Source organism: Schistocerca nitens, chromosome 2 (genome assembly GCF_023898315.1).
Source record: "Schistocerca nitens isolate TAMUIC-IGC-003100 chromosome 2, iqSchNite1.1, whole genome shotgun sequence".
NCBI classification, from domain to species: domain Eukaryota; kingdom Metazoa; phylum Arthropoda; class Insecta; order Orthoptera; family Acrididae; genus Schistocerca; species Schistocerca nitens.
Window position 1 is genome coordinate 297,638,401 of NC_064615.1, and position 24,686 is coordinate 297,663,086.

Genomic DNA, 24,686 nt, shown 5'->3' on the forward strand with positions numbered 1-24,686 from the left:
CAAATGTACAGTTCAGCTTTAGAAGTCTTTTAACAACTGAAAATGCTATATTTTCTTTTCTCTGTGAGGTACTGTATGGGTTAAACAACAGGTTTCAAACACTACACATAGTTTTTGATTACCTAAGGTGTTTGATTGTGTTGTTCACAACATATTGCTCCAGAAGTTGGACCATTACGGAATACAGGGAATAGCTCACAATTGGTTCACCTCTTACTTTAGCAACAGACAGCAATGTTGAGAATGGTTGCACTGTGGGGTCTGAGTGGGGTATGGTCTAGTGGGGGGTGCCCAAGGGATCAGTTTTGGGGCCACTGATGTTCCTTATTTATATAAACGATATGCCTTCTAGAATTACGGGTAACTCTAAAATATATCTGTTTGCTGATGACACTAACATGGTAGTAAAGGATGTTGTGTGCAACATTGGCTCGGTTTCAAATAGTCCAGTTCATGACCTAAGTTCATGGCTTGTAGAAAATAAACTAGTGCTAAATTACAGTAAGACTCAGTTTTTACAGTTTCTAACACACAACTCAACAAAAGCTGACATTTTAATTTCACAGGATGGGCATATGATTAGTGAAACTGAACAGTTCAAATTTCTAGGTGTTCACATAGATAGTAAACTGTCATGGAAAGCCCACGTTCAGGATCTTGTTCAAAGGCTTAATGCTGCCATCTTTACTACTCGAATGGTATCTGAAGTGAGTGATCGTTCAACACAAAAATTAGCCTACTTTGCTTATTTTCATTTACTTATGTCATATGGTATTATATTTTGGGGTAACTCTTCCCATTCTAAAAGGATATTTCTGGTTCATTAACAGGCGATTCGGGCAATAAGTCGTGTAAGTTCACAAACCTCTTGTCGACCCCTGTTCATGAGTCTGGGTATTTTGACATTGGCCTCTCAATATATATATTCCTTACTGTCATTTCTTGTTAACAATATTAGCTTATTCCCAAGAATAAGCAACTTCCACACAGTTAATATTCAGTAGAAATCAAACCTTAATTTGGAACGGACTTCCTTAACTATTGTGCAGAAAGGTGTGCTGTATACTTCTGCATCCATTTTCAATACTCACTCCTTCTATTCTGCTGAGCAGTTCCTTGAAAAATTAATCTGATTCTTGATGTATAGTTGATTGTGTTTACTTTAACTTATGGATTAACTTTTTTTGGGTTCATAAACATTTTCTTTTTACCTGTTATTACTTTTATGTTGTAGCTTCATGTACTGACACATTCCATGACCTTGGAGATTTGCTCCTCAATTTGGTCCTACGGAACTTGACGTGTAAATAAAAACAAAAAAATAAACAGTTTTTGTAAATTGTTTTTGCTATGTGCTGTGAAGTTTACCTATGTTTATTTTGAATTAGCCATAGAGGGTCTTTTTGTGTTATATTACATGCAGTGTTGAAGATTTCATTGTTTGATAAGTCACTAAGATAAGTAAACCTTTATAACTCATTTGTGTAACTTTGTTACTAATTTGTTGGAGTGTTGTAGAACCTTCATTCTCCTAACCTGTTACTGGACCCTGGGGTATAGCTGTGTAATAGTGGCAGGGAGAAACTGTCTTAACAGTGTACTGCACCAGAAACTGTTTCACAAACTCACAAAGTCGGCCTACCATGACAACAGTGGCAACCCGGCCTCCACAGCAGTAGCGGCAAGGCCTTTACAAAACTGTTGACAAGGGTTTACAAAAGGTGACACACGGATGGAAGTTGTCCACTATATCTGAAGAGATGAGAAAAGACAGGAAATAAGGAAGGTGCAGGAGCAGCACGTATGCATACAGCTGAAGACTACAGTGCATGCCCTTATCCAGCAGTGGATGTCAAATGGCTGGTGGTGATGATTATTTTTAACAAAAGTATTAGTTTCCATATACACTGAAGTTTCAGTAACATCAACCAAATTTACAGAATGTTTACCAAATTCAAAATTTCCATGACTGCATGTTGACAAACTGTTTAAGTCAGTCGGGCATATTACAGTACTTAAAGGTCAGATTGCTACCACATGCTACACACTTAACAACTTCAGACTGTAGCTTCTCATATCATAGAACAACAAATTTTGTACATGTATGCCCAATAATTAGTCACAACCTAATTTTCTGGCGAACAAATGTGCAGAATGTACCAACAATATTTGTACTACAAAGAATGATAATACAAGTAACAAAGTAGCAATGGAAGTCACTACACTAACTTATTCAAAACTTTGGGAATCCTGAAACAGTCATGTGGATAATTTTCCTTTATATAGATCACTGTCAGTATATGAACAGGGGACTAGATTGCAGCACTATTTATATCCCTATAAAAAAACAAAAGAAACTTCAAAATATTGAACTAAACTGACCAAAAACAGTCTTGTGCCTCCAGCTTATATGCAAACTTGTATGGGATTAGATTCAAGGAGAGCAGGGAACGAAATACTGGGAAATGGAAACAAAACAGTAACAAATAACAGGCAGTTATTTTGAAAGTAAGCTGCTGGGTAACAGTCAGTGCCATGTTGTTCCATCAAAAGGTCCTAGCCACCTTCAGTTGGATTCATGCCAGCAGATACTGGAGACTGTTCCATTTGTTTGAGGCCTGTCTCCTGCAGGAAGCTGTTCGCAAGTTGGGGAAAATGTGCACATGAACTGTCGTCTTAAAGTTCGTTGCCAAAATGGCAACTGTTGGGCTGGACAATAATTTTCAGGTGCTGCCTTCTTTTTTTTGAGTCATCGTCTAATGATTGGTTTGATGCGGCCCGCCACGAATTCCTCTCCTGTGCCAACCTCTTTATCTCAGAGTAGCACTTGCAACCCACATCCTCAATTATTTGCTGGATGTATCCCAGTTCCCACCTTCCTCTAGAGTTTTACCCTCTACAGCCCATTCTAGTATCATGGAAGTCGATCCCTTATGTCTTAACAGATGTGCTCCCTGCCGCCGTTGGATAAGCAGCTGCAGCAGCAAGTCGTATACTCCTAGCTCACTCATTTGTTACATAGTTTAATTCTTAATTTCTTTGCGTGTTTTTGGTACTTGCATTGTTTAATTCATAAATTTTGGGCGTATTATAATATTTGAGAGTTGTAGCATCGCGTTTTAGTACCTGAATAGTGTAAATTCGCGTAGTCTCCTTCCGCCGCCGAGCAGTGTGTCAGCAGTGCGCAAGTAGCACCATTACTGCATTTACTAGGCAATCTTGTATTTTAATAACCGTTTAAATTTTGTCGATTTGTTTGCGCTCTCTGTAGATTAGTTCAGAAGTTCTTTGCACAACAGTTTTTAGCATGGATAGGGACTGCAACTGCTGTGTTCGGATGCAGGCTGAGTTGGCATCCCTTCGCTCCCAGCTTCAGGCAGTGTTGGCTTCGGTCACACAGCTTGAGGCTGTTGCCAATGGGCATCACTGTGGGGGTCCGGATGGGGGTTTGTCGGGGACGGCCAGCTCGTCCCACGCATCCCCCGATCTGATTACGACTGTGGTTGCCCGGGATACTGCCCGCATTGAGGCTGATCCCTCACCTGTGGTAGAGTGGGAGGTCGTCTCAAGGTGTGGCAGGGGGTGAAAGACATTCCGGAGGGCTGAACGGAAGGCCTTTCACGTTTGTCTGACGAACCGGTTTCAGGCTCTGTCTCAGGCTGATACTGATCTTCGGCCTGACATGGCTGCTTGTCCTGTTCCAGGGGTTGCCCCTCAGTCTGCAAGATCTGGGCGGTCGCAGAGGGTGGGCTTACTGGTAGTTGGGAGCTCCAACGTCAGGCGCGTAATGGGGCCCCTTAGGGAAATGGCAGCAAGAGAGGGGAAGAAAACCAATGTGCACTCCGTGTGCATACCGGGGGGAGTCATTCCAGATGTGGAAAGGGTCCTTCCGGATGCCATGAAGGGTACAGGGTGCACCCATCTGCTGGTGGTCGCTCGTGTCGGCACCAATGATGTGTGTGGCTATGGATCGGAGGAAATCCTCTCTGGCTTCCGGCGGCTATCTGATTTGGTGAAGACTGCCAGTCTCGCTAGCGGGATGAAAGCAGAGCTCACCATCTGCAGCATCGTCGACAGGACTGACTGCGGACCTTTGGTACAGAGCCGAGTGGAGGGTCTGAATCAGAGGCTGAGACGGTTCTGCGACCATGTGGGCTGCAGATTCCTCGACTTGCGCCATAGGGTGGTGGGGTTTCGGGTTCCGCTGGATAGGTCAGGAGTCCACTACACGCAACAAGCGGCTACACGGGTAGCAGGGGTTGTGTGGCGTGGGCTGGGCGGTTTTTTAGGTTAGATGGCCTTGGGCAAGTACAGAAAGGGCAACAGCCTCAACGGGTGCGGGGCAAAGTCAGGACATGCAGGGACCAAGCAGCAATCAGTATTGTAATTGTCAACTGTCGAAGCTGCGTTGGTAAAGTACCAGAACTTCAAGCGCTGATAGAAAGCACCGAAGCTGAAATCTTTATAGGTACAGAAAGCTGGCTGAAGTCAGAGATAAATTCTGCCGAAATTTTTACAAAGGTACAGACGGTGTTTAGAAAGGATAGATTGCATGCAACCGGTGGTGGGGTGTTCGTCGCTGTTAGTAGTAGTTTATCCTGTAGTGAAGTAGAAGTGGATAGTTCCTGTGAATTATTATGGGTGGAGGTTACACTCAACAACCGAGCTAGGTTCATAATTGGCTCCTTTTACCGACCTCCCGACTCAGCAGCATTAGTGGCAGAACAACTGAGAGAAAATTTGGAATACATTTCACATAAATTTTCTCAGCATGTTATAGTCTTAGGTGGAGATTTCAATTTACCAGATATAGACTGGGACACTCAGATGTTTAGGACGGGTGGTAGGGACAGAGCATCGAGTGACATTATACTGAGTGCACTATCCGAAAATTACCTCAAGCAATTAAACAGAGAACCGACTCGTGGAGATAACATCTTGGACCTACTGATAACAAACAGACCCGAACTTTTCGACTCTGTATGTGCAGAACAGGGAATCAGTGTGATCATAAGGCCGTTTCAGCATCCCTGAATATGGAAGTTAATAGGAATACAAAAAAAGGGAGGAAGGTTTATCTGTTTAGCAAGAGTAATAGAAGGCAGATTTCAGACTACCTAACAGACCAAAACGAAAATTTCTGTTCCGACACTGACAATGTTGAGTGTTTATGGAAAAAGTTCAAGGCAATCGTAAAATGCGTTTTAGACAGGTACGTGCCGAGTAAAACTGTGAGGGACGGGAAAAACCCACCGTGGTACAACAACAAAGTTAGGAAACTACTGCGAAAGCAAAGAGAGCTTCACTCCAAGTTTAAACGCAGCCAAAACCTCTCAGACAAACAGAAGCTAAACGATGTCAAAGTTAGCAGAAGGAGGGCTATGCATGAAGCGTTCAGTGAATTCGAAAGTAAAATTCTATGTACCGACTTGACAGAAAATCCTAGGAAGTTCTGGTCTTACGTTAAATCAGTAAGTGGCTCGAAACAGCATATCCAGACACTCCGGGATGATGATGGCATTGAAACAGAGGATGACACGCGTAAAGCTGAAATACTAAACACCTTTTTCCAAAGCTGTTTCACAGAGGAAGACCGCACTGCAGTTCCTTCTCTAAATCCTCGCACAAACGAAAAAATGGCTGACATCGAAATAAGTGTCCAAGGAATAGAAAATCAACTGGAATCACTCAACAGAGGAAAGTCCACTGGACCTGACGGGATACCAATTCGACTCTACACAGAGTACGCGAAAGAACTTGCCCCCCTTCTAACAGCCGTGTACCGCAAGTCTCTAGAGGAACGGAGAGTTCCAAATGATTGGAAAAGAGCACAGGTAGTCCCAGTCTTCAAGAAGGGTCGTCGAGCAGATGCGCAAAACTATAGACCTATATCTCTGACGTCAATCTGTTGTAGAATTTTAGAACATGTTTTTTGCTCGAGTATCATGTCGTTTTTGGAAACCCAGAATCTACTCTGTAGGAATCAACATGGATTCCGGAAACAGCGATCGTGTGAGACCCAATTCGCTTTATTTGTTCACGAGACCCAGAAAATATTAGATACCGGCTCCCAGGTAGATGGTATTTTTCTTGACTTCCGGAAGGCGTTCGATACAGTTCCGCACTGTCGCCTGATAAACAAAGTAAGAGCCTACGGAATATCAGACCAGCTGTGTGGCTGGATTGAAGAGTTTTTAGCAAACAGAACACAGCATGTTGTTATCAATGGAGAAACGTCTACAGACGTTAAAGTAACCTCTGGCGTGCCACAGGGGAGTGTTATGGGACCATTGCTTTTCACAATATATATAAATGACCTAGTAGATAGTGTCGGAAGTTCCATGCGGCTTTTCGCGGATGATGCTGTAGTATACAGAGAAGTTGCAGCGTTAGAAAATTGTAGCGAAATGCAGGAAGATCTGCAGCGGATAGGCACTTGGTGCAGGGAGTGGCAACTGTCCCTTAACATAGACAAATGTAATGTATTGCGAATACATAGAAAGAAGGATCCTTTATTGTATGATTATATGATAGCGGAACAAACACTGGTAGCAGTTACTTTTGTAAAATATCTGGGAGTATGCGTGCGGAACGATTTGAAGTGGAATGATCATATAAAATTAATTGTTGGTAAGGCGGGTACCAGGTTGAGATTCATTGGGAGAGTGCTTAGAAAATGTAGTCCATCAACAAAGGAGGTGGCTTACAAAACACTCGTTCGACCTATACTTGAGTATTGCTCATCAGTGTGGGATCCATACCAGATCGGGTTGACGGAGGAGATAGAGAAGATCAAAAGAAGAGCGGCGCGTTTCGTCACAGGGTTATTTGGTAACCGTGATAGCGTTACGGAGATGTTTAATACACTCAAGTGGCAGACTCTGCAAGAGAGGCGCTCTGCATCGCGGTGTGGCTTGCTCGCCAGGTTTCGAGAGGGTGCGTTTCTGGATGAGGTATCGAATACATTGCTTCCCCCTACTTATACCTCCCAAGGAGATCACGAATGTAAAATTAGGGAGATTAGAGCGCGCACGGAGGCTTTCAGACAGTCGTTCTTCCCGCGAACCATACGCGACTGGAACAGGAAAGGGAGGTAATGACAGTGACACGTAAAGTGTCCTCCACCACACACCGTTGGGTGGCTTGCGGAGTATAAATGTAGATGTAGATGTCCTACCACCCTGTCCGTTCTTCTTGTCAATGTTTTCCATATATTCCTTTCCTCGACAATTATGAGGAGAGCCTTCCTCATTCCTTACTTTAACAGTCCACCTAATTTTCAACATTTGTCTGTAACACCACATCTCAAATGATTCAATTCTCTTCTGTTCCAGTCTTCCCACAGTACCTGTTTCACTACCATACAATGCTGAGCTCCAAATGTACATTCTCAGAAATTTCTTCCTCAAATTAAGGCCTGTGTTTGATAATATTAGAATTCTCTTGGCCAGGAATGCCCTTTTTGCCAGTACTAGCCCACTTTTGGTGTCCTCCTTGCCAACTTCTTACTGCACTTAAATTACCCTTGACAGCAATGGGAAGGGTCTGACATCCAACAAGATTTTGACCAAAAACGTGACCGACTCACATCACTGTTCAACATGTGGGACCCCACACCTGAGTTGTGCAATGGAACCTGACAGCCAATACACTCTTCTAGGACACTCACCAGGCGTCGGGTAAATCCCACACTCATCAATGAAGAGAACCTGATGAAATTGATCCAGTTTCCATTCCTGGAGTTCCCTTGCTGGGGGTTTGTGCTGCAGGTCATGATAAATGCCTAGAGGCCTAACTCATCATGTGGAGATAGTTGTTTATTTTCTGGGTCAACATAGTCATAGTAGTTGCCTCCAAAAAGGAGCTTGCAGTTTTGTTGCAGTTCGCTAAGATCATCTATGAGCCAATTTGTAGATAGTGGTCATCAGCCAGCACTGTTAGCCACATGTGACGACCATGATGCACATATTCACTGTTTTTGTTCATGGTAGTGGCTGAATGTTCAAATGATGATGCTGTGGTGCACAACAATTTGGTAACTATAAAGCAAGTACTGAATGTTTTGTGTTTATGGTAATGGTTGAATTTTTGAATAAAATTGCTGTAGTGTATGCCATTTCAGCAGGCAGCTTTCCATTCTTAGATTCCTTCTTGTTATAAAGTGGCAATGTGACCTGGACTAACAATGGAAACTGCAGGCAGAAATGTCAACAATGTAAGAAAAGACAGATTGCTACTTACCATGTGGAAGACATGTTAAGTTGCAGACAGGCACAATTAAAAGACTCTTACATAAAGCTTTCGGCCACAGCCTTCATCAATGAAAGAGAAACACATACCGTTCATACACACAAGTAAGCACACATCATACACAAATGACCACCAACTCCAGTAGCTTGGGTCATAATCATATGATGTGGTGTCATGGTCTAAGCTTGAAATGGCACTTCAAATCATGATGAGAGGTTGAAAAGTCTGTACAAGTCACATTGCCCAGTTCACTGAGAAAGTGGGTTTACTTGTGCAGTTTGCATACAGTAAAGTTACGTCCTACTGTGATTAAAATAATTATTGATACTGCAATTAAGTGAGTGTTGAGGTCTTGTTGCAAGCAGAAATAAATAACTTTCTGTGTTATATAACAATCAAAATAATCAATTACTGATAATATAATGTAAATGGATAAATAAAAAATCTACTCACCAAGCAGTGATAAGTCTCATCCCGACCGGTAAGTCTCCCATGACCAGGGTTCTGGGTGACTTTTCTGAACTGTACCCTTTTCTCAAGTTCTTTTCCTTCACCTCTCTTCCTTGCCCCTCAACTCTTCTGCCAGAAGAAGGAGCCACTTGTTCCGAAAGCTTATAAAAGTTAAACCCTTATGTGTGTGTATTCCCCTACTGCTGCTTGGTGAGTAAATTTTGTTCTCTCTCCATTTACATTATTTTTACCTTGTATCATACACCTGAAGCCCTACATCTACGCCTAATTTATGCTGCTCATCATCATCATCATCATCATCATCATCATCATCATCACCTTGGACAGTTTCCAGCCTCTGGCCAGGTCTGTTTGGAACATAAGCCTCTCCATCATCTTCTGTCTTGCCACCATCTTTCCGTCTTCACTTTGGTTGAGTCTTCTCCTTTCTTCTGGATGCATTCCTCCACTCTTTTCAGCTATCTGTCTTTCAGTCTTCCTCTTGGTCTCTTTCCTTCCAGTTTCACCTCATGTATCCTCCTGGGTATCCTCTTCTCTTCCAGTTGCTTAACATGCCCATACCATATCAGCCTTGATTTCTCTATCTCCTCCTGTAATGGTTCCAACTTCACACTTTCATTAACTCTCTGATCCTCTCATTTCTTAACCTGTCTATCTTTGTAAATCCAATACTGTTCCTCAAGAATTTCATCTCACTGGCTTGTACTTTGCTTTTCTCTCTGCCTTTCATAACCCAGGTTTTGGATGCATATGTCAGGATTGGGATATAGTATGACCGGTATAAAACCATTTGACTGATTTAGGGTACATCCTTATTCCACATCAGGCTTCTGACACTCTTCCGAAATGCTTCTGCTTTTCTGCCCCACTCGTTTATTTCTCTATTGTTTTTTTCCATCTTCCTGTATCAGGCTTCCTAGGTACTGGAAACTCTCCACTCTCCTCAAACATTCCCAACCAATTGTTATTCCAGTTGTTCCTCCCTCCTTTGTTCTTGTTGTGATAATCATCTCACTCTTATTTATGTGATAATCATCTCACTCTTATTTATACTAAATTTCATCCCATGTTCTTGTACTGTTCATTTCCATACGTCCGACTGTTCTTGTGTTGCCTCTTCCTTATTCCCCCAAATCATCAGATCATATGCAAACACCATAGCTTTCATCTTTCCTTCACCAATTACTTGTGCTACTGTACTCATTTTATTATCCATCACTACAATGAAGAGTAATGGTGAAAGTGCACTTCCCTGCCTCAAGCCATTCTTCTGTTTAGTCGTAGCTGATCTCTCTCCTCCCACTTTCACACAGCTCACACTTCCATGGTACATTTCCCTTGTTGTTGTTGTGGTCTTCAGTCCTGAGACTGGTTTGATGCAGCTCTCCATGCTACTCTGTCCTGTGCAAGATTCTTCATCTCCCAGTACCTACTGCAACCTACATCCTTCTGAATCTGCTTAGTGTATTCATCTCTTGGTCTCCCTCTACGATTTTTACCCTCCATGCTGCCCTCCAATGCTAAATTTGTGATCCCTTGATGCCTCAGAACATGTCCTACCAACCGATCCCTTCTTCTTGTCAAGTTGTGCCACAAACTCCTCTTCTCCCCAATTCTATTCAATACCTCCTCATTAGTTATGTGATCTACCCATCTAATCTTCAGCATTCTTCTGTAGCACCACATTTCGAAAGCTTCTATTCTCTTCTCGTCCAAACTATTTATCATCCATGTTTTACTTCCATACATGGCTACACTCCATACAAATACTTTCAGAAACGACTTCCTGACACTTAAATCTATACTCAATGTTAACAAATTTCTCTTCTTCAGAAACGCTTTCCTTGCCGTTGCCAGTCTACATTTTATATCCTCTCTACTTCGACCATCATCAGTTATTTTGCTTCCCAAATAGCAAAACTCCTTCACTACTTTAAGTGTCTCATTTCCTAATCTAATTCCCTCAGCATCACCCAATTTAATTTGACTACATTCCATTATCCTCGGTTTGCTTTTGTTGATGTTCATCTTATATCCTCCTTTCAAGACACTGTCCATTCCGTTCAACTGTTCTTCCAAGTCCTTTGCTGTCTCTGACAGAATTGCAGTGTCACCGGCGAACCTCAACGTTTTTATTTCTTCTCCATGGACTTTAATACCCACTCCGAACTTTTCTTTTGTTTCCTTTACTGCTTGCTCAATATACAGATTGAATATCACCGGGGAGTGGCTACAACCCTGTCTCACTCCCTTCCCAACCACTGCTTACTTTTCTTTTGTTTCCTTTACTGCTTGCTCAATATACAGATTGAATAACATCGGGGAGAGGCTACAACCCTGTCTCACTCCCTTCCCAACCACTGCTTCCCTTTCATGCCCCTCAACTCTTATAACTGCCATCTGGTTTCTGTACAAATTGTAAATAGCCTTTCGCTCCCTATATTTTACCCTTGCCACCTTCAGAATTTGAAAGAGAGTATTCCAGTCAACATTGTCAAAAGCTTTCTCTAAGTCTACAAATGCTAGAAATGTAGGTATGCCTTTCCTTAATCTATTTTCTAAAATAAGTCTTAGGGTCAGTATTGCCTCATGTGTTCCAACATTTCTGCGGAATCCAAACTGATATTCGCCGAGGTTGGCTTCTACCAGTTTTTCCATTCGTATATACGCGTTAGTATTTTGCAGCTGTGACTTATTAAACTGATAGTTCGGTAATTTTCACATCTTTCAACACCTGCTTTCTTTGGGATTGGAATTATAATATTCTTCTTGAAGTCTGAGGGCATTTCGCCTGTCTCATACAGCTTGCTCACCAGATGGTAGTTTTTTGTCAGGAATGGCTCTCCCAAGGCCATCAGTAATTCCAATGGAATGTTGTCTACTCCCAGGGCCTTGTTTTGAGTCAGGTCTTTCAGTGCTCTGTCAAACTCTTCACGCAGTATCGTATCTCCCATTTCATCTTCTTCTACATCCTCTTCCATTTCCATAATATTGTCAAGTACATCGTCCTTGTATAGACCCTCTATATACTCCTTCCACCTTTCTGCTTTCCCTTCTTTGCTTAGAACTGGGTTTCCATCTGAACTCTTGATATTCATACAAGTGGCTCTCTTTTCTCCACAGGTCTTTAATTTTTCTGTAGGCAGTATCTATCTTACCCCTAGTGAGATAAGCCTCTACATCCTTACATTTGTTCTCTAGCCATCCCTGCTTAGCCATTTTGCACTTCCTGTCGATCTCATTTTTGAGACGTTTGTATTCCCTTTTGCCTGCTTCATTTACTGCGTTTTTATATTTTCTCCTTTCACCAATTAAATTCAATATTTCTTCTGTTACCCAAGGATTTCTACTGGCCCGCGTCTTTTTACCTACTTGATCCTCTGCTGCCTTCACTACTTCATCCCTCAGAGCTACCCATTCATCTTCTACTGTATTTCTTTCCCCCATTCCTGTCAATTGTTCCCTTATGCTCTCCCTGAAACTCTGTACAACCTCTGGTTTAGTCAGTTTATCCAGGTCCCATCTCCTTAAATTAGCACCTTTTTGTAGTATCTTCAGTTTTAATCTACAGCTCATAACCAATAGATTGTGGTCAGAGTCCACATATGCCCCTGGAAATGTCTTACAATTTAATAACTGGCTCCTAAATCTCTGTCTTACCATTATATAATCTATCTGATACCTTCTAGTATCTCCAGGATTCTTCCACGTACACAACCTTCTTTTATGATTCTTGAACCAAGTGTTAGCTATAATTAAGTTATGCTCTGTGCAAAATTCTACCAGACGGCTTCCTCTTTCATTTCTCTCCCCCAATCCATATTCACCCACTATGTTTCCTTCTCTCCCTTTTCCTACTCTCGAATTCCAGTCACCCATGACTATTAAATTTTCGTCTCCCTTCACTACCTGAATAATTTCTTTTATCTCATCATACATTTCATCAATTTCTTCATTATCTGCAGAGCTAGTTCGCATATAAACTTGTACTACTGTAGTAGGCATGGGCTTCGTGTCTATCTTGGCCACAATAATGCATTCATTATGCTGTTGGTAGTAGCTTACCCACACTCCAATTTTTTTATTCATTATTTAACCTACTCCTGCATTACCCCTATTTGATTTTGTATTTATAACCCTGTATTCACCTGACCAAAAGTCTTGTTCCTCCTGCCACCGAACTTCACTAATTCCCACTATATCTAACTTCAACCTATCCATTTCCCTTTTTAAATTTTCTAACCTACCTGCCCGATTAAGGGATCTGACATTCCACGCTCCGATCCGTAGAACGCCAGTTTCCTTTCTCCTGATAACGACGTCCTCCTGAGTAGTACCCACCCGGAGATCCGAATGGGGGACTATTTTACCTCTGGAATATTTTACCCAAGAGGACGCCATCATCATTTAACCATACAGTAAAGCTGCATGCCCTCGGGAAAAATTACAGCTGTAGTTTCCCCTTGCTTTCAGCCGTTCACAGTACCAGCACAGCAAGGCCATTTTGGTTAGTGTTGCAAGGCCAGATCAGTCAATCATCCAGACTGTTGCCCCTGCAACTACTGAAAAGGCTGCTGTCCTCTTCAGGAACCACATGTTTGTCTGGCCTCTCAACAGATGCCTCTCAACAGATACCCCTCCGTTGTGGTTGCACCTACGGTATGGCCATCTGTATAGCTGAGGCAAGCAAGCCTCCCCACCAACGGTAAGGTCCATGGTTCATGGGGGTAGGACATTTCCCTTATCCTCAAAATACTCTGTTTTACTACTCCTCTGTTCTCCAGGGCTTTCTACACTTTGCTTCTACGTAAGTCTCACACATTTTTCAAAGTCCAGGAAGGTCATTAGTAGATCTGTTCCATATTCATAATGCTGTTTCTGCAGTTGTCTTACCACAAAAATTAGATGCACCTTGGACCTTCCTGTTCTGAAGCTGTGTTGCTCTTCTCTCATCCCTCCTTCTAATTTTGCCCGAATTCGTGCTTCCAAAATTTTCTCAAAAATGTTTGCACAATGACTAATGAGTGTTATCTCCCAACAGTTCTTGCACTCTTTCCTATTTCCCTTCTTAAAGATCAGGACAGTTATTCCTTTCTTCCAGTCTTCTGGGATCATCTTCTGTCTCCACACAATTTTCATTACTCGACACAGCCATTGTATCCCCACCTCTCCTGCTGTTCTCACCGTCTCTACTCTTTGCTCATCCAGACCTGGTGACTTCCCTCCCTTCACCTTGCTCAGTGCCTCTTCCACTTCTCCCCATGTAAGGTCTTTTTCTATTTGCTGTTCCTCCTCTTTTTTTTCTCCTTGGCTTAATCCTCCTCATCCAGGTCTCCATTTGGGTTGAGGAGTTCTTCAAAATACTTCTTCCACATATTCTTGAGTTCCTTCTTATTCTCTACATCTTGGTCACTTTTGTTCACCTTTCGGTCATACTCTCTTGTACTGTTCTTCCTCTTACTTTTAATCATTCCATATAACACCTTTTTGAACCTTCACTTTCCTCCTCCTTCATTCTGGTCCATTGTTCCATCCACTGTCTTCTCTCCTCCACCACCACTCTTTTTGCTTCTTTCTTTCTTGTTTGATACTCTTCTCTTGTCTCTACTGTTCTCTTCTGGAGCCATACCCTAAAGGTTCTATTCTTCTTTTGTACTACGAGTATATCCTTTGTTTTATCATTCCACCAAGGTGTTTCTTTCCCACTCTTTTTGTTGCTTGTGCTCCCACATATTGCTTCCGCCGTGCTTACTAATGTTCCCTCGAATGTATCCCATTCCTCTTCTACTGTTTTGGTTCATCCTTTGGGATGCTTTCCTTTACTACTTGTAGGTACTGTAGCCTGCTTTCTTCCTCCTTCAACTTCCATACCCTTGTATGTCTTTCCTGGTTTTCTGTCCCTTTATTATCCTTAGTCCCTCTCAGATTCATTACCAGCAAATGGAGGTCACTCTCAAAGGCCTCTGATGGTATTACCTTAATGTCAATGATGTTCCTATTTATCTCACTATCATACAGGAAGTAGTCAACTATCGACTTCCTTTTTTAAGTCTTGACTGTGCCAGGTAATCTTGTGGCTCTCTCTTTTCCTGAATCAAGAGTTCCCAACCAGCAAGCCAGTCCTTTGACAGAATTCCAATAGTCTTTCAACTTCCTCATTTTGGCAGCCCCAGCCTTCTGGTCCAAGCACACTTTCACAGCCTTGTCTTTCTCTTCCAATGTGTGTGTTTAAATCCCCCATTACTATAACATGCTTCCTTCCCATCTGCTTCTGCATTTCCTCTTCAAACTCTTGCTTCTCCTCAGCAGTGCAACCCATCTGCAGCACATGCACTTGTATTGCCTCTATGGCCATCCCCTTGAGTGATATTTGATCTTCATCGTCCTATCACTTATTCTCTTCACTTCCTCTTTCAATACATCTCTTACTACTATTCCCATTCCATTTCTCTTTCCCTCCTCACTTCCACTCCAGTATAGTCAGTACCCTTTTCTCAGTTCTCTCCTTCCTTCTCCTTTCCATCTTGTTTCAGCTAACCCCAATAGGTCTAACTCCCTTCTTTTCATCATGTTTATCATCTCCTCCATCTTTCCAGTGAATGTTTGTATACTTAATGTTCCAAATCTTAGTCCCTGTTTATAATCAATCTATCATCGATTAAATCCGCTGCTCATAAATAATGAAAATTCATGTAGGGTAAAGAGTGTTAAGTGACTTAATTCTATTTTTAAATGTGTAATCTGTGTTGCAATGTGTGATAAGTGTGAATGTTGCAGCATGAAAGTCAAAGAGGGAATGGTGTGTAGACTGTGGGTCAGAATTTCACTGGGGTGACTGCAGTGGAGAACTGGATGGGGAACTCAGCAAGGCTCTTCTATGAAACTGTAGGGTTTGCAAAAAAGACAACAGAATCACTAAGCAGGAGGCAAAGATCTGTCCCCTTCAGGCTCAGTTAGTTCACTTGAGATTTGAACTAGATAGGTTGAAGGGGGAAAAAGATTTTGGGAACTGGGTAAAGGTAACGAGCAATGAGTGAAAGGGGAACAGCTCATCAACTTCACCTAGATTTGAGCTAACAGTATTGAATAAATTTGACTTGTTACCTGAAGTAGGAAGGGAAGAGCCTCGTCCAGCTGTAGGTCACAAGAGTGAGAAGCCCCCTTCTAGCAAAGAAACTCTACGTAGGTTAGTACCAAAAGAGAGTAGGAAGGAAAGACTCTTGTTGCTAGGTTGTAGACATGTGAGCAGTGTAGGTCAGATGTACAGGACAAATGAGGGACAGGATACTAGGTCAGAAGTATTGTGAAGCTAAGTGCTAGACTTAGCCAGGTGAAGGAGGACATGGGGACTTTGTGAAAAGTTTTTGGCAAAGAGTATCAGTTTATTTTCATGGGTGGAGTGGGGAACATCCTGGCTATGAACAGTTATTAAAGCATTAGGGTTGATGTGGATGAAACAGGAGTTGCAAATTCCAGACACAAATGTGAGTTTTGTGGAGGTGCTGCAGTGCCATGATGGGCTCTGGGATAACACTGCTGTGAGCCATGAGAACACTGAATCGAGCAGGCTGCTGCTCACTGAATTGAAATCCATGGTGACTTCAATGTCGATTTTTAAAAGGATTCTTATAGGAAAAATGATCTGGAAACCTTATTTGGATCCTAAAATTTGATCTCAGTAATTAACTTCCCAACACAGGTTGATAAAGATAGTAGGACACTAACTGATAATATTTTCTTTGGTGACACTCAAAGTAAAAAAATAATTGCTTACCCAGTAACAAATGCTCCCTCTGATCATGACACAGAGTTAGTTGGGATAAATAACATAAAGCCTTACAGTACTGATACTCCTCAGTAGAAATTAGTTAGAATAATTAATGAGTCCAGTATGAATGTTTTTAAGAAATTTTTACAGGAGATGACCTGGGATGAAATATATAGTGAACTAAATGCTAGCATAAAATTTAATCTATTCCATAATAAATTCATATCAATTATTTGAAAATAGCTTTCTGCATAAGCTAATCAGAAAGGACACTAAACAGTAAATAACTATGGATCATTAGAGTGATTAAAGTAAGTTGTAAAAGGAAAAGGGAAATGTATCTTTTGCCAAGAACAAGTAGGGATCCTACAGTAGTTGCACACTACAAAAACTACTCAAAATTACTAAGAAAGGTTATTATAAAAATCAAGGAACATGCACACAATGTCAGAAATCAGTCATTTCAACAACAGACTTAAGGCTACTTGGAATGTAGTGAAATGTCAGACAGGACAACCAGACACGGAACAAGATAACATCAATACTGAACTGAATGGAAGGATCTATGAATGATGAGTCACATGCAGCAAGTGTATTTAATAATCATGTGTAAAAGTGTAGTAGAAAGTGTAGGGACAAACTGTTCAAGAGAAAAATCACAGCAGTATGTTGAAAAAGCAGCTCTCATAAAATTCAATCGTATGAATGTATCTCCAAATTCTCCTCCTGAAATTGAGAAAAATTATACATTCTCTCAAAAGCAGAGGCTCACCTGGTTTTGATGGTGTCTCCAATAGAGTACTAAAGATTTGTTTCCTTATAATATGCCTAGTCTTATCTGAAATATGTAATGCATCGCTAACTAAAGACATTTTTCCCCGAGAGACTGAAATATGCTGTTGTTAAAACCCTCTTCAAGAAAGGTGATAGGAGAGATGTCAATTAACTACCAATCTCTTTCACTCCTGACATCATTTTCCAAACTTTTTGAGCAAGTGATGTATTCTAAAATAGTATCTCACCTCAGAAACAATAATATCCCCAGCAAATCACAGTTTAGGTTTCAGAAGGGTTTCTCTACTGAGAATGCGATTTACATGTTCATTCACTACATTTTACAAGCATTAAATAATAAAATAGCACAGGCTGGTATTTTCCAGAACCCATATAAGGCATCTGACTGTGTGAATTAGAGTATTCTCCTATATAAATTGAAGTGTTATGGGATTGTGGTATAACAAACCAATGGATAATGTCATATCTTTTGGAAAGAATGCAGAAAGGTTTACTTAGTAACTCAACCAATATACTCTGTGGACATAATTGTGACTGGGGATAAATCAAGTATGGGGTTTCCCAAGGATCAATCTTTTTTATTTTATTTTATTTATTTATTTATTCATCCATGGAACAATATATATTGTATGGATGTCATCAGTTTATAATACATGAGCACACATTTACATTTACAATGAAACAGGTTTCTTATATTTTGTGTAGTTTTTATAACTAGTCATACACACATTTATAATTACATCATATTTTGGTGATAATGTCATATGTTGCTAATAATCTACATCTATGTTAAATATTCTTTTACAGTATAACAACTTTTACTTGCTAAGAAGGTTTTAAGTTTTTGTCTGAAAGTGAGGGGCTCATTTATTTCTTTAATTTCCTGTGGTAATTTGTTATACAGTTTTATCCTATTATAAAATATACTTTTTTGCATCTTTGCCTTGTTCTTTCTATATAGGTGGAGGTGGTGACAAGATTTTGTTTCATGGTCATGTATTAGGCTGTTTGTGTTATACATGTTGAGATTTTTCTTAATGAACATTATGTTCTGTAAGATATACTCACAAGAAACAGTTAGAATGCCTAGCTTTCTAAATAATTCTAGACAGTGGGTCCTGCTGTTGCTGTTTGTTACTATCCTTATGGCTCTTTTTTGTACTTTTAACACAGTTTGTATGTTATTGGCACTTGTTCCCCAAAACATGATCCCCTTAGGTCCACTATTGTTCCTCATACATAAAAATGTTCTCCCATCTAATACACAACAAGCAGAATAGTTCTTTTCACAGATGACACTAGTATTGTAATCACTCCAGGCATACATACAGAAATAGAAGAAATGGTAAACTATGTTCTTAAAAGTATCATTGACTAGTTTTCTGCAAATGGTCTCACCTTCAATTTTAGAAAGACAACATACTCAGTTCTGCACATCTGGAGGTACTACACCAATGACAAGCATTAACACATGGTGAGGAAATAATAAATAGGGTGGAAATTTCAAAATTCTTACAAGTGTCCATATTGGTGAGAATTTACATTGGAAAAAAACACATTTGGGAATTCCTAAAACAACTTAGTTCAGCTTGCACTTAGAATAATTGCAAATCGTGGGGAGAGACAAACCAGTAAGTTGACATATTTGGCATATTTTCATTCAATAATGTCATATGAAATACTGTTCTGGGGAAACTTATCTTTAGGAACGAAAGTCTTCATTGTACAAAAATTTGCTGTAAGAGTGATGCTCACCCATTATCATCGAGTAGATTTCTGTTCAAGGAGTTGTGCATTGTGACTAGTACTTAGTATACTTATTCCTTTATGAAGTTCATTGTAAATAATCCACTACAGTTCAAAAGGAACAATGATATACATAATTACAATACCAGAAGGAAACATAAAATTTACTACTCCACATTAAGGTTGTCTTTCGCATAAAATAGGTGTCCACAACGCTGCAACAAAAATTTCTGATCACTTACCGAGTGACATGAAATGTCTAACAGACACCAAAGTAAAACTTGAAAACAAACTGAGAAAGTTTCTCCCTGATAACTCTTTCTACTCTGTAGAAGAATTTCTATTACTGTAATGTGTAAAAGTTACAGGGACCCCTTCAGTGCGAGGTTGCAAAAGGTTGATGATGTTTATGGCATTTGACACCCCACATATTGTCTACTATCCAACCACCATATTGACTGCTAATGGCAAGGGGTGGGGGGGGGGGGGGAGCAGGGGGAGAGGGGGCTGGCACGACTCGAGGTATCCAATGCTGAGCACAACATGAGGCTATGGAGCGTAGTTGAACTGCTTAGTCGATGAGTAATTCACAACAGTGCTACAGTGCTAGTGGCATTAATACAAAACAGAGCAATGCAAACAATAAACAAAGCAAATGAGAAAGAAATGGAATATGAAATATTAACATTTCTGCAAGATGAATCAGAGGAATGTGTGGCATCATATATGCTCGACTGTGCAGACAATGTACATGAGGAGCACAATGATGATGATGATGATGATGATGATACGTGCTGAACAAGTGAAAGTGATATGGAAACAGGTGTTGAGCAAGGTAGTTCATCAACTTGTTGAACAGTGAGCCACAAATCCTGTCTCCAGTGAAATGTACTAAAGGACAATCATTCTACAAAGAGTGAGTACTAAACATGATTACATACATGGAAAACCATCTGCAGCATTGTAAAAAAACTACTATGAACAGGATTTTAATAACTCTGCAGCAGTATGACCATGTGGTCCATAAGAAAAACTATGGATATTCAAGGGAGGACGGTGCACACTTGTTACAAAAACTGGTGTTTGCGTATTTCAAGGATGCTCGATACAATTTATAGGATGTGCATGATAGTACTACATTATGCACATCAAATTGCATGTGGCACAGATTACAGTGATTTCAAGGGAAGCAAAGTATGGCTGCATAACTCCAAACAGTCTACAGAATTGGAAGATATAAGACAGCGAAATTTCAAAGAAAGTGTTAATTTGACGATGCACAGCAAACTGCAAAATTAGCCTGAAAATTTGCAGATCAGATACACAAACTTATCTTATCATTCAGTAAGGAATTTGTTTTCAACTCCAGCCAATCAGAATTGGAAAAAGAAATGCATATGAAAGGAAACCTGGAAACTAGCAGTACAAAGAGAGTTGTATCAAGATCAATTAACATCAATGGTTTAATGCATTCATATACAAGTATGCTGACTGTTAATCTGGATGGTAAATTGGCTGGGAAGTTATTTATTGTGCTGCAAGAAGCTGGGGTGCTCTGTACCCTACGAATCTTTCTCGTGTGTGATCTTGCAAGGGCAATAGGGAATATTTCCGTCACAGCAAGTAAGAGTGGGAAAACGGGTGTAAGAGGACTACAACTAAGGTATGAGCAGTGCTTTTGGCCAACAGCTGGTCAAAATAACTTGCTTTTTCTTGATTCCTGGTCTGCATATAAAAATCATAATCCTTTGGAGCAAACTATCCCTTCTGAAAAGTGTGTGATGTTGCACTTTATACCACCTGGAAATACTGGACAAATTCAGCTTCTGCATGTTTGTTTTTTCCATGAGTATAAAACATATTACCACACTGTCTGCAACTATGCCTTATGCAGTGTCACAATAAGCTCCTAGACAGACTGTTTTGCATTTGGTTGCATCCACCACATTCCATTTGTTCTCATCAACCTGTTACACCAATATGTTTCTGTATGCAGTCTTTAAGAGTGGATACGTAGCTGAATGACCTGCATGGTTTGTACCTCCCAAGAAGCTCACCTTCGATCTAGATGATACAAACCTTTGTGATCACTGTGGCACACCATTTTTCATTCAATGTTCATGGTGCAAGTTAATAGTTTGTTTTGAAAATTTCTTGAATGTTGACAATGTCCATTATGTTAAGTATAATACACACATCCCATAGAATGTTGCTCTCTGTTCCTCCCAGATACTCATTTTCTGTCACCCTCATCATGCACATTGTGAGTCATTAGCAGCTAGTATTTTTCCTGTCATAACTGTTAAAAATTCACTTTCAAATGAGCCTTACTAGAGATTGAACTTGCGACCTCTCACTCAAGGGAGTTCTTGTTATAAATGTTCAGAATGTAACCATATGTACAAATTAATCTGCAATGTGAATGTAAAATGACCTATCGTGCAAAATGGCCATTGAACAAGAAACTAACTAACTTTTACCTTCATTACATGGATGGTTGGAAGTAGAAATTTCCTGTAGTCGAAGACTATTGAGAAATTTGTTTCCAGTCATAAAAAATATGCAAACTATGCAAATCATGAGGATGAAGAAAAATTATTTCAACAATTTGTGCAAGTTGTTTGTTTCAATTTAAAACAACTAAATATCTCTTAAATACGCATCATATGGAAAAAAAAATCCTTACTATTTTCAAATGGGATATCTGTCTGTGCTAAAACTGGCCACTCCCTAAACCCCACCCTCCTTGAGGGGGGTGTCAACTTTTTATTGCAGATTTAGGTTCTATGCTAACAAAATAACATTTTTTACCATTTGTGGGGACTGACTGAAATCAAGCATCCTGAAAGTGAGGGGACTTACCAAAATCAACCCCAAGGGAACAGAAAACTACATTACATTAAATGTAGCTTATGTATCAGACTTTTAAATGTCCAAATGTAATAGTTTCACTGTACAACCAAATTTGAAAACTGAGTGAAATTTTTAACAACAATAGCAACTGTTTTGAACAAAAAGGTTTATATTTTTATTGAAAATATAAAGCAGAATCAAATGATTCAGCTCTTCATTGTAATAACCGGAAAAATTGGATTTTGCTAATTGCAGTGCCATCTATCATCATTGAAAAAAGTGTTTCTGGTAAACAGTTGGTATTTTTTGGTGTAGAATCTGAGCCCACAATAAAAATAGGAAGTCCTAATTTGAAAATAAATAGCTGACTCTCCCGTGGGGGTGGGCGGGGCATGAGTGGGTTAAGGGTGGCCAGTTTTAGTTCAAACAGATGTCTCACTTGAAAATGTTAACTTCATATCTTGAACTTTTTTTCGTGCAGTGTGTATTTTTCGAGATGTTTAGTTGTTCCAAGTTAAAACTAACATCCTGAAACATTTAGTTTTCCAAAATAGATCTCATACACATAAGAATTTCTGGGCTTCAGGAACACTCTAAATTATTCGTTAAACAGAAGGTATGAAAATTTAAAAAATAGTCAATTAGCTGTTATGATTAAGAGAAATTTTGTAAAAAATCATGACATGAGCTGAACAAATGTAATAAAATATAAGAAATATTATGGAAATATATTTGTATTTATGTTACGCAATTGTTATAGATGTATTTTTGAGCCTTTCCTTCTCGTCCTGGCTGGAAGTCTCCCCTGCCCCAGAATTCTGGTGGCTTTTCCGAACCCTACTCCTTTTCCTAAACCTCACACGTCCTTTTCCTTCACCACTCTTCCTTCACCTCCAATCTTTTTGCCAGAAGAAAGAGCCACTGGCTCTGAAAGCTAGTAAATTGTAATACCTTTATATGTGTGTTCTCCTGCCACTGCTTGGTGAGTGGTTTTGTTATCCATCCAATTACTTACATTTTCAAAAACTGATTTTTATATATATATATAATAGAGGGAAACATTCCACGTGGGAAAAATATATCTAAAAACACAGATGATGTGACTTACCGAACGAAAGTGCTGGCAGGTCGATAGACACACAAACATGCACACAAAATTCAAGCTTTCGCAATAAACTGTTGCCTCATCAGGAAAGAGGGAAGGAGAGGGAAAGACGAAAGGATGTGGGTTTTAAGGGAGAGGGTAAGGAGTCATTCCAATCCCGGGAGCGGAAAGACTTACCTTAGGGGGAAAGAAGGGGTATACACTCGCACACACACACACATATCCATCCGCACATACACAGACACAAGCAGACATATATGTGTGGATGGATATGTGTGTGTGTGCGAGCGTATACCCATCCTTTTTTCCCCCTAAGGTAAGGCTTTCCGCTCCCGGGATTGGAATGACTCCTTACCCTCTCCCTAAAACCCACATCCTTTCGTCTTTCCCTCTCCTTCCCTCTTTCCTGATGAGGCAACAGTTTGTTGCGAAAGCTTGAATTTGGTGTGTCTATCGACCTGCCAGCGCTTTCGTTCAGTAAGTCACATCATCTTGGTGTGTGTGTGTGTGTGTGTGTGTGTGTGTGTGTGTCTATATATATATATATATATATATATATATATCAACTCATACCACTTCCTGTGCTACATAGTTCACAAATATTTTTGTACAAAATATACGTATATTGATAACATAAACAGAAACTGGCTGAAAAGAAACTAAGTACAAGTAAAGTGCCATACCTGACTATGTAAAATCAACAATCATCAAAACAGATATGAAGTTGTGGTACTCACCACATACTGATCATTAATACGTTTCAAGAATTCTATTTCTTCGATGTACTTTCTCTCTTGTGCCTGCTGAAGCTCAACTGCTTCATGTTCTGTTTTCTGTATTTGTACTTTGAGAAGCACAATTTGTCTCTTAAGCTCACAAATTTCATCACCCAATAGCTCAATAGTTTCATTTAGTTCTATTTGGCTTTCCTCAGCCTATTAAAAAAAGAAACTGTGATAAAACAGGGATGTATTTAAATTTTTAGACTAGCTCTTTATGCTTCTGTGAAGTCTATTGACACCAGTCCTTTATACAATAAATGATGACAAATCCAGGAACACATTTAGTATACCTAGCAACCTATTCCAGAAACTGGTTGCCATGATATAAGAAGCAAAACTGATCAAAACTTGTATTGATAGTACAGCTATGAGGGTGTATTTCGATATTATTCAGTTACTAGTTCTGGGGCCAGCACTATCTATCTATCTACATACTATTCATCTTTAAATGTTCTTAAATGCAATTAATGTTGTCTTTTATGTATGTACACACTTAAATGTACAATTACATAACTAAGATACATGGTGTAAACATATTTTCAGATAATTATTGGCCATCAAGATGCAACATTCTCCATCATGCTGCACAATATATTCAATATATTCATATATGTAAGTTGAATCTAAATGAAATTAAGGTCATCTTCAGTGCACATTTTGAACTCTTTTATTGCAAAAAGTGCTTTCCCTCTAAGCCTTTTCTATGTGGTGTTTTTAAATATACTCAGCGGCACATTGTGTACGTGTAATGACAACACATTAAATAGTTTTACCTGCATGTTTCTACCTTCCATGGGTGGAGGGACATTAATGTTGGTATTTTTAGTTTTTTGAAATATGGTCTACAAGACTCCACAGATGCATCTCATTCCCTTCTTTTGTCAAATGAGAACTTTTTTGTGTGAGGAGAGCAGCA

General features: G+C 39.9%; 1 protein-coding gene across 1 annotated transcript in view; it reads right to left on the minus strand.

Annotated features, from left to right (window-relative positions):
- The window catches only part of LOC126234377 (33 kDa inner dynein arm light chain, axonemal-like), a 129,123-nt gene that overhangs the window by 9,325 nt on the left and 95,112 nt on the right, over positions 1–24,686 (minus strand). The window contains exon 5 of the mRNA XM_049943063.1: positions 23,726–23,923. Coding sequence (XP_049799020.1) covers positions 23,726–23,923 — 198 coding nt within the window. The remainder of the gene's footprint in view (positions 1–23,725; positions 23,924–24,686) is intronic.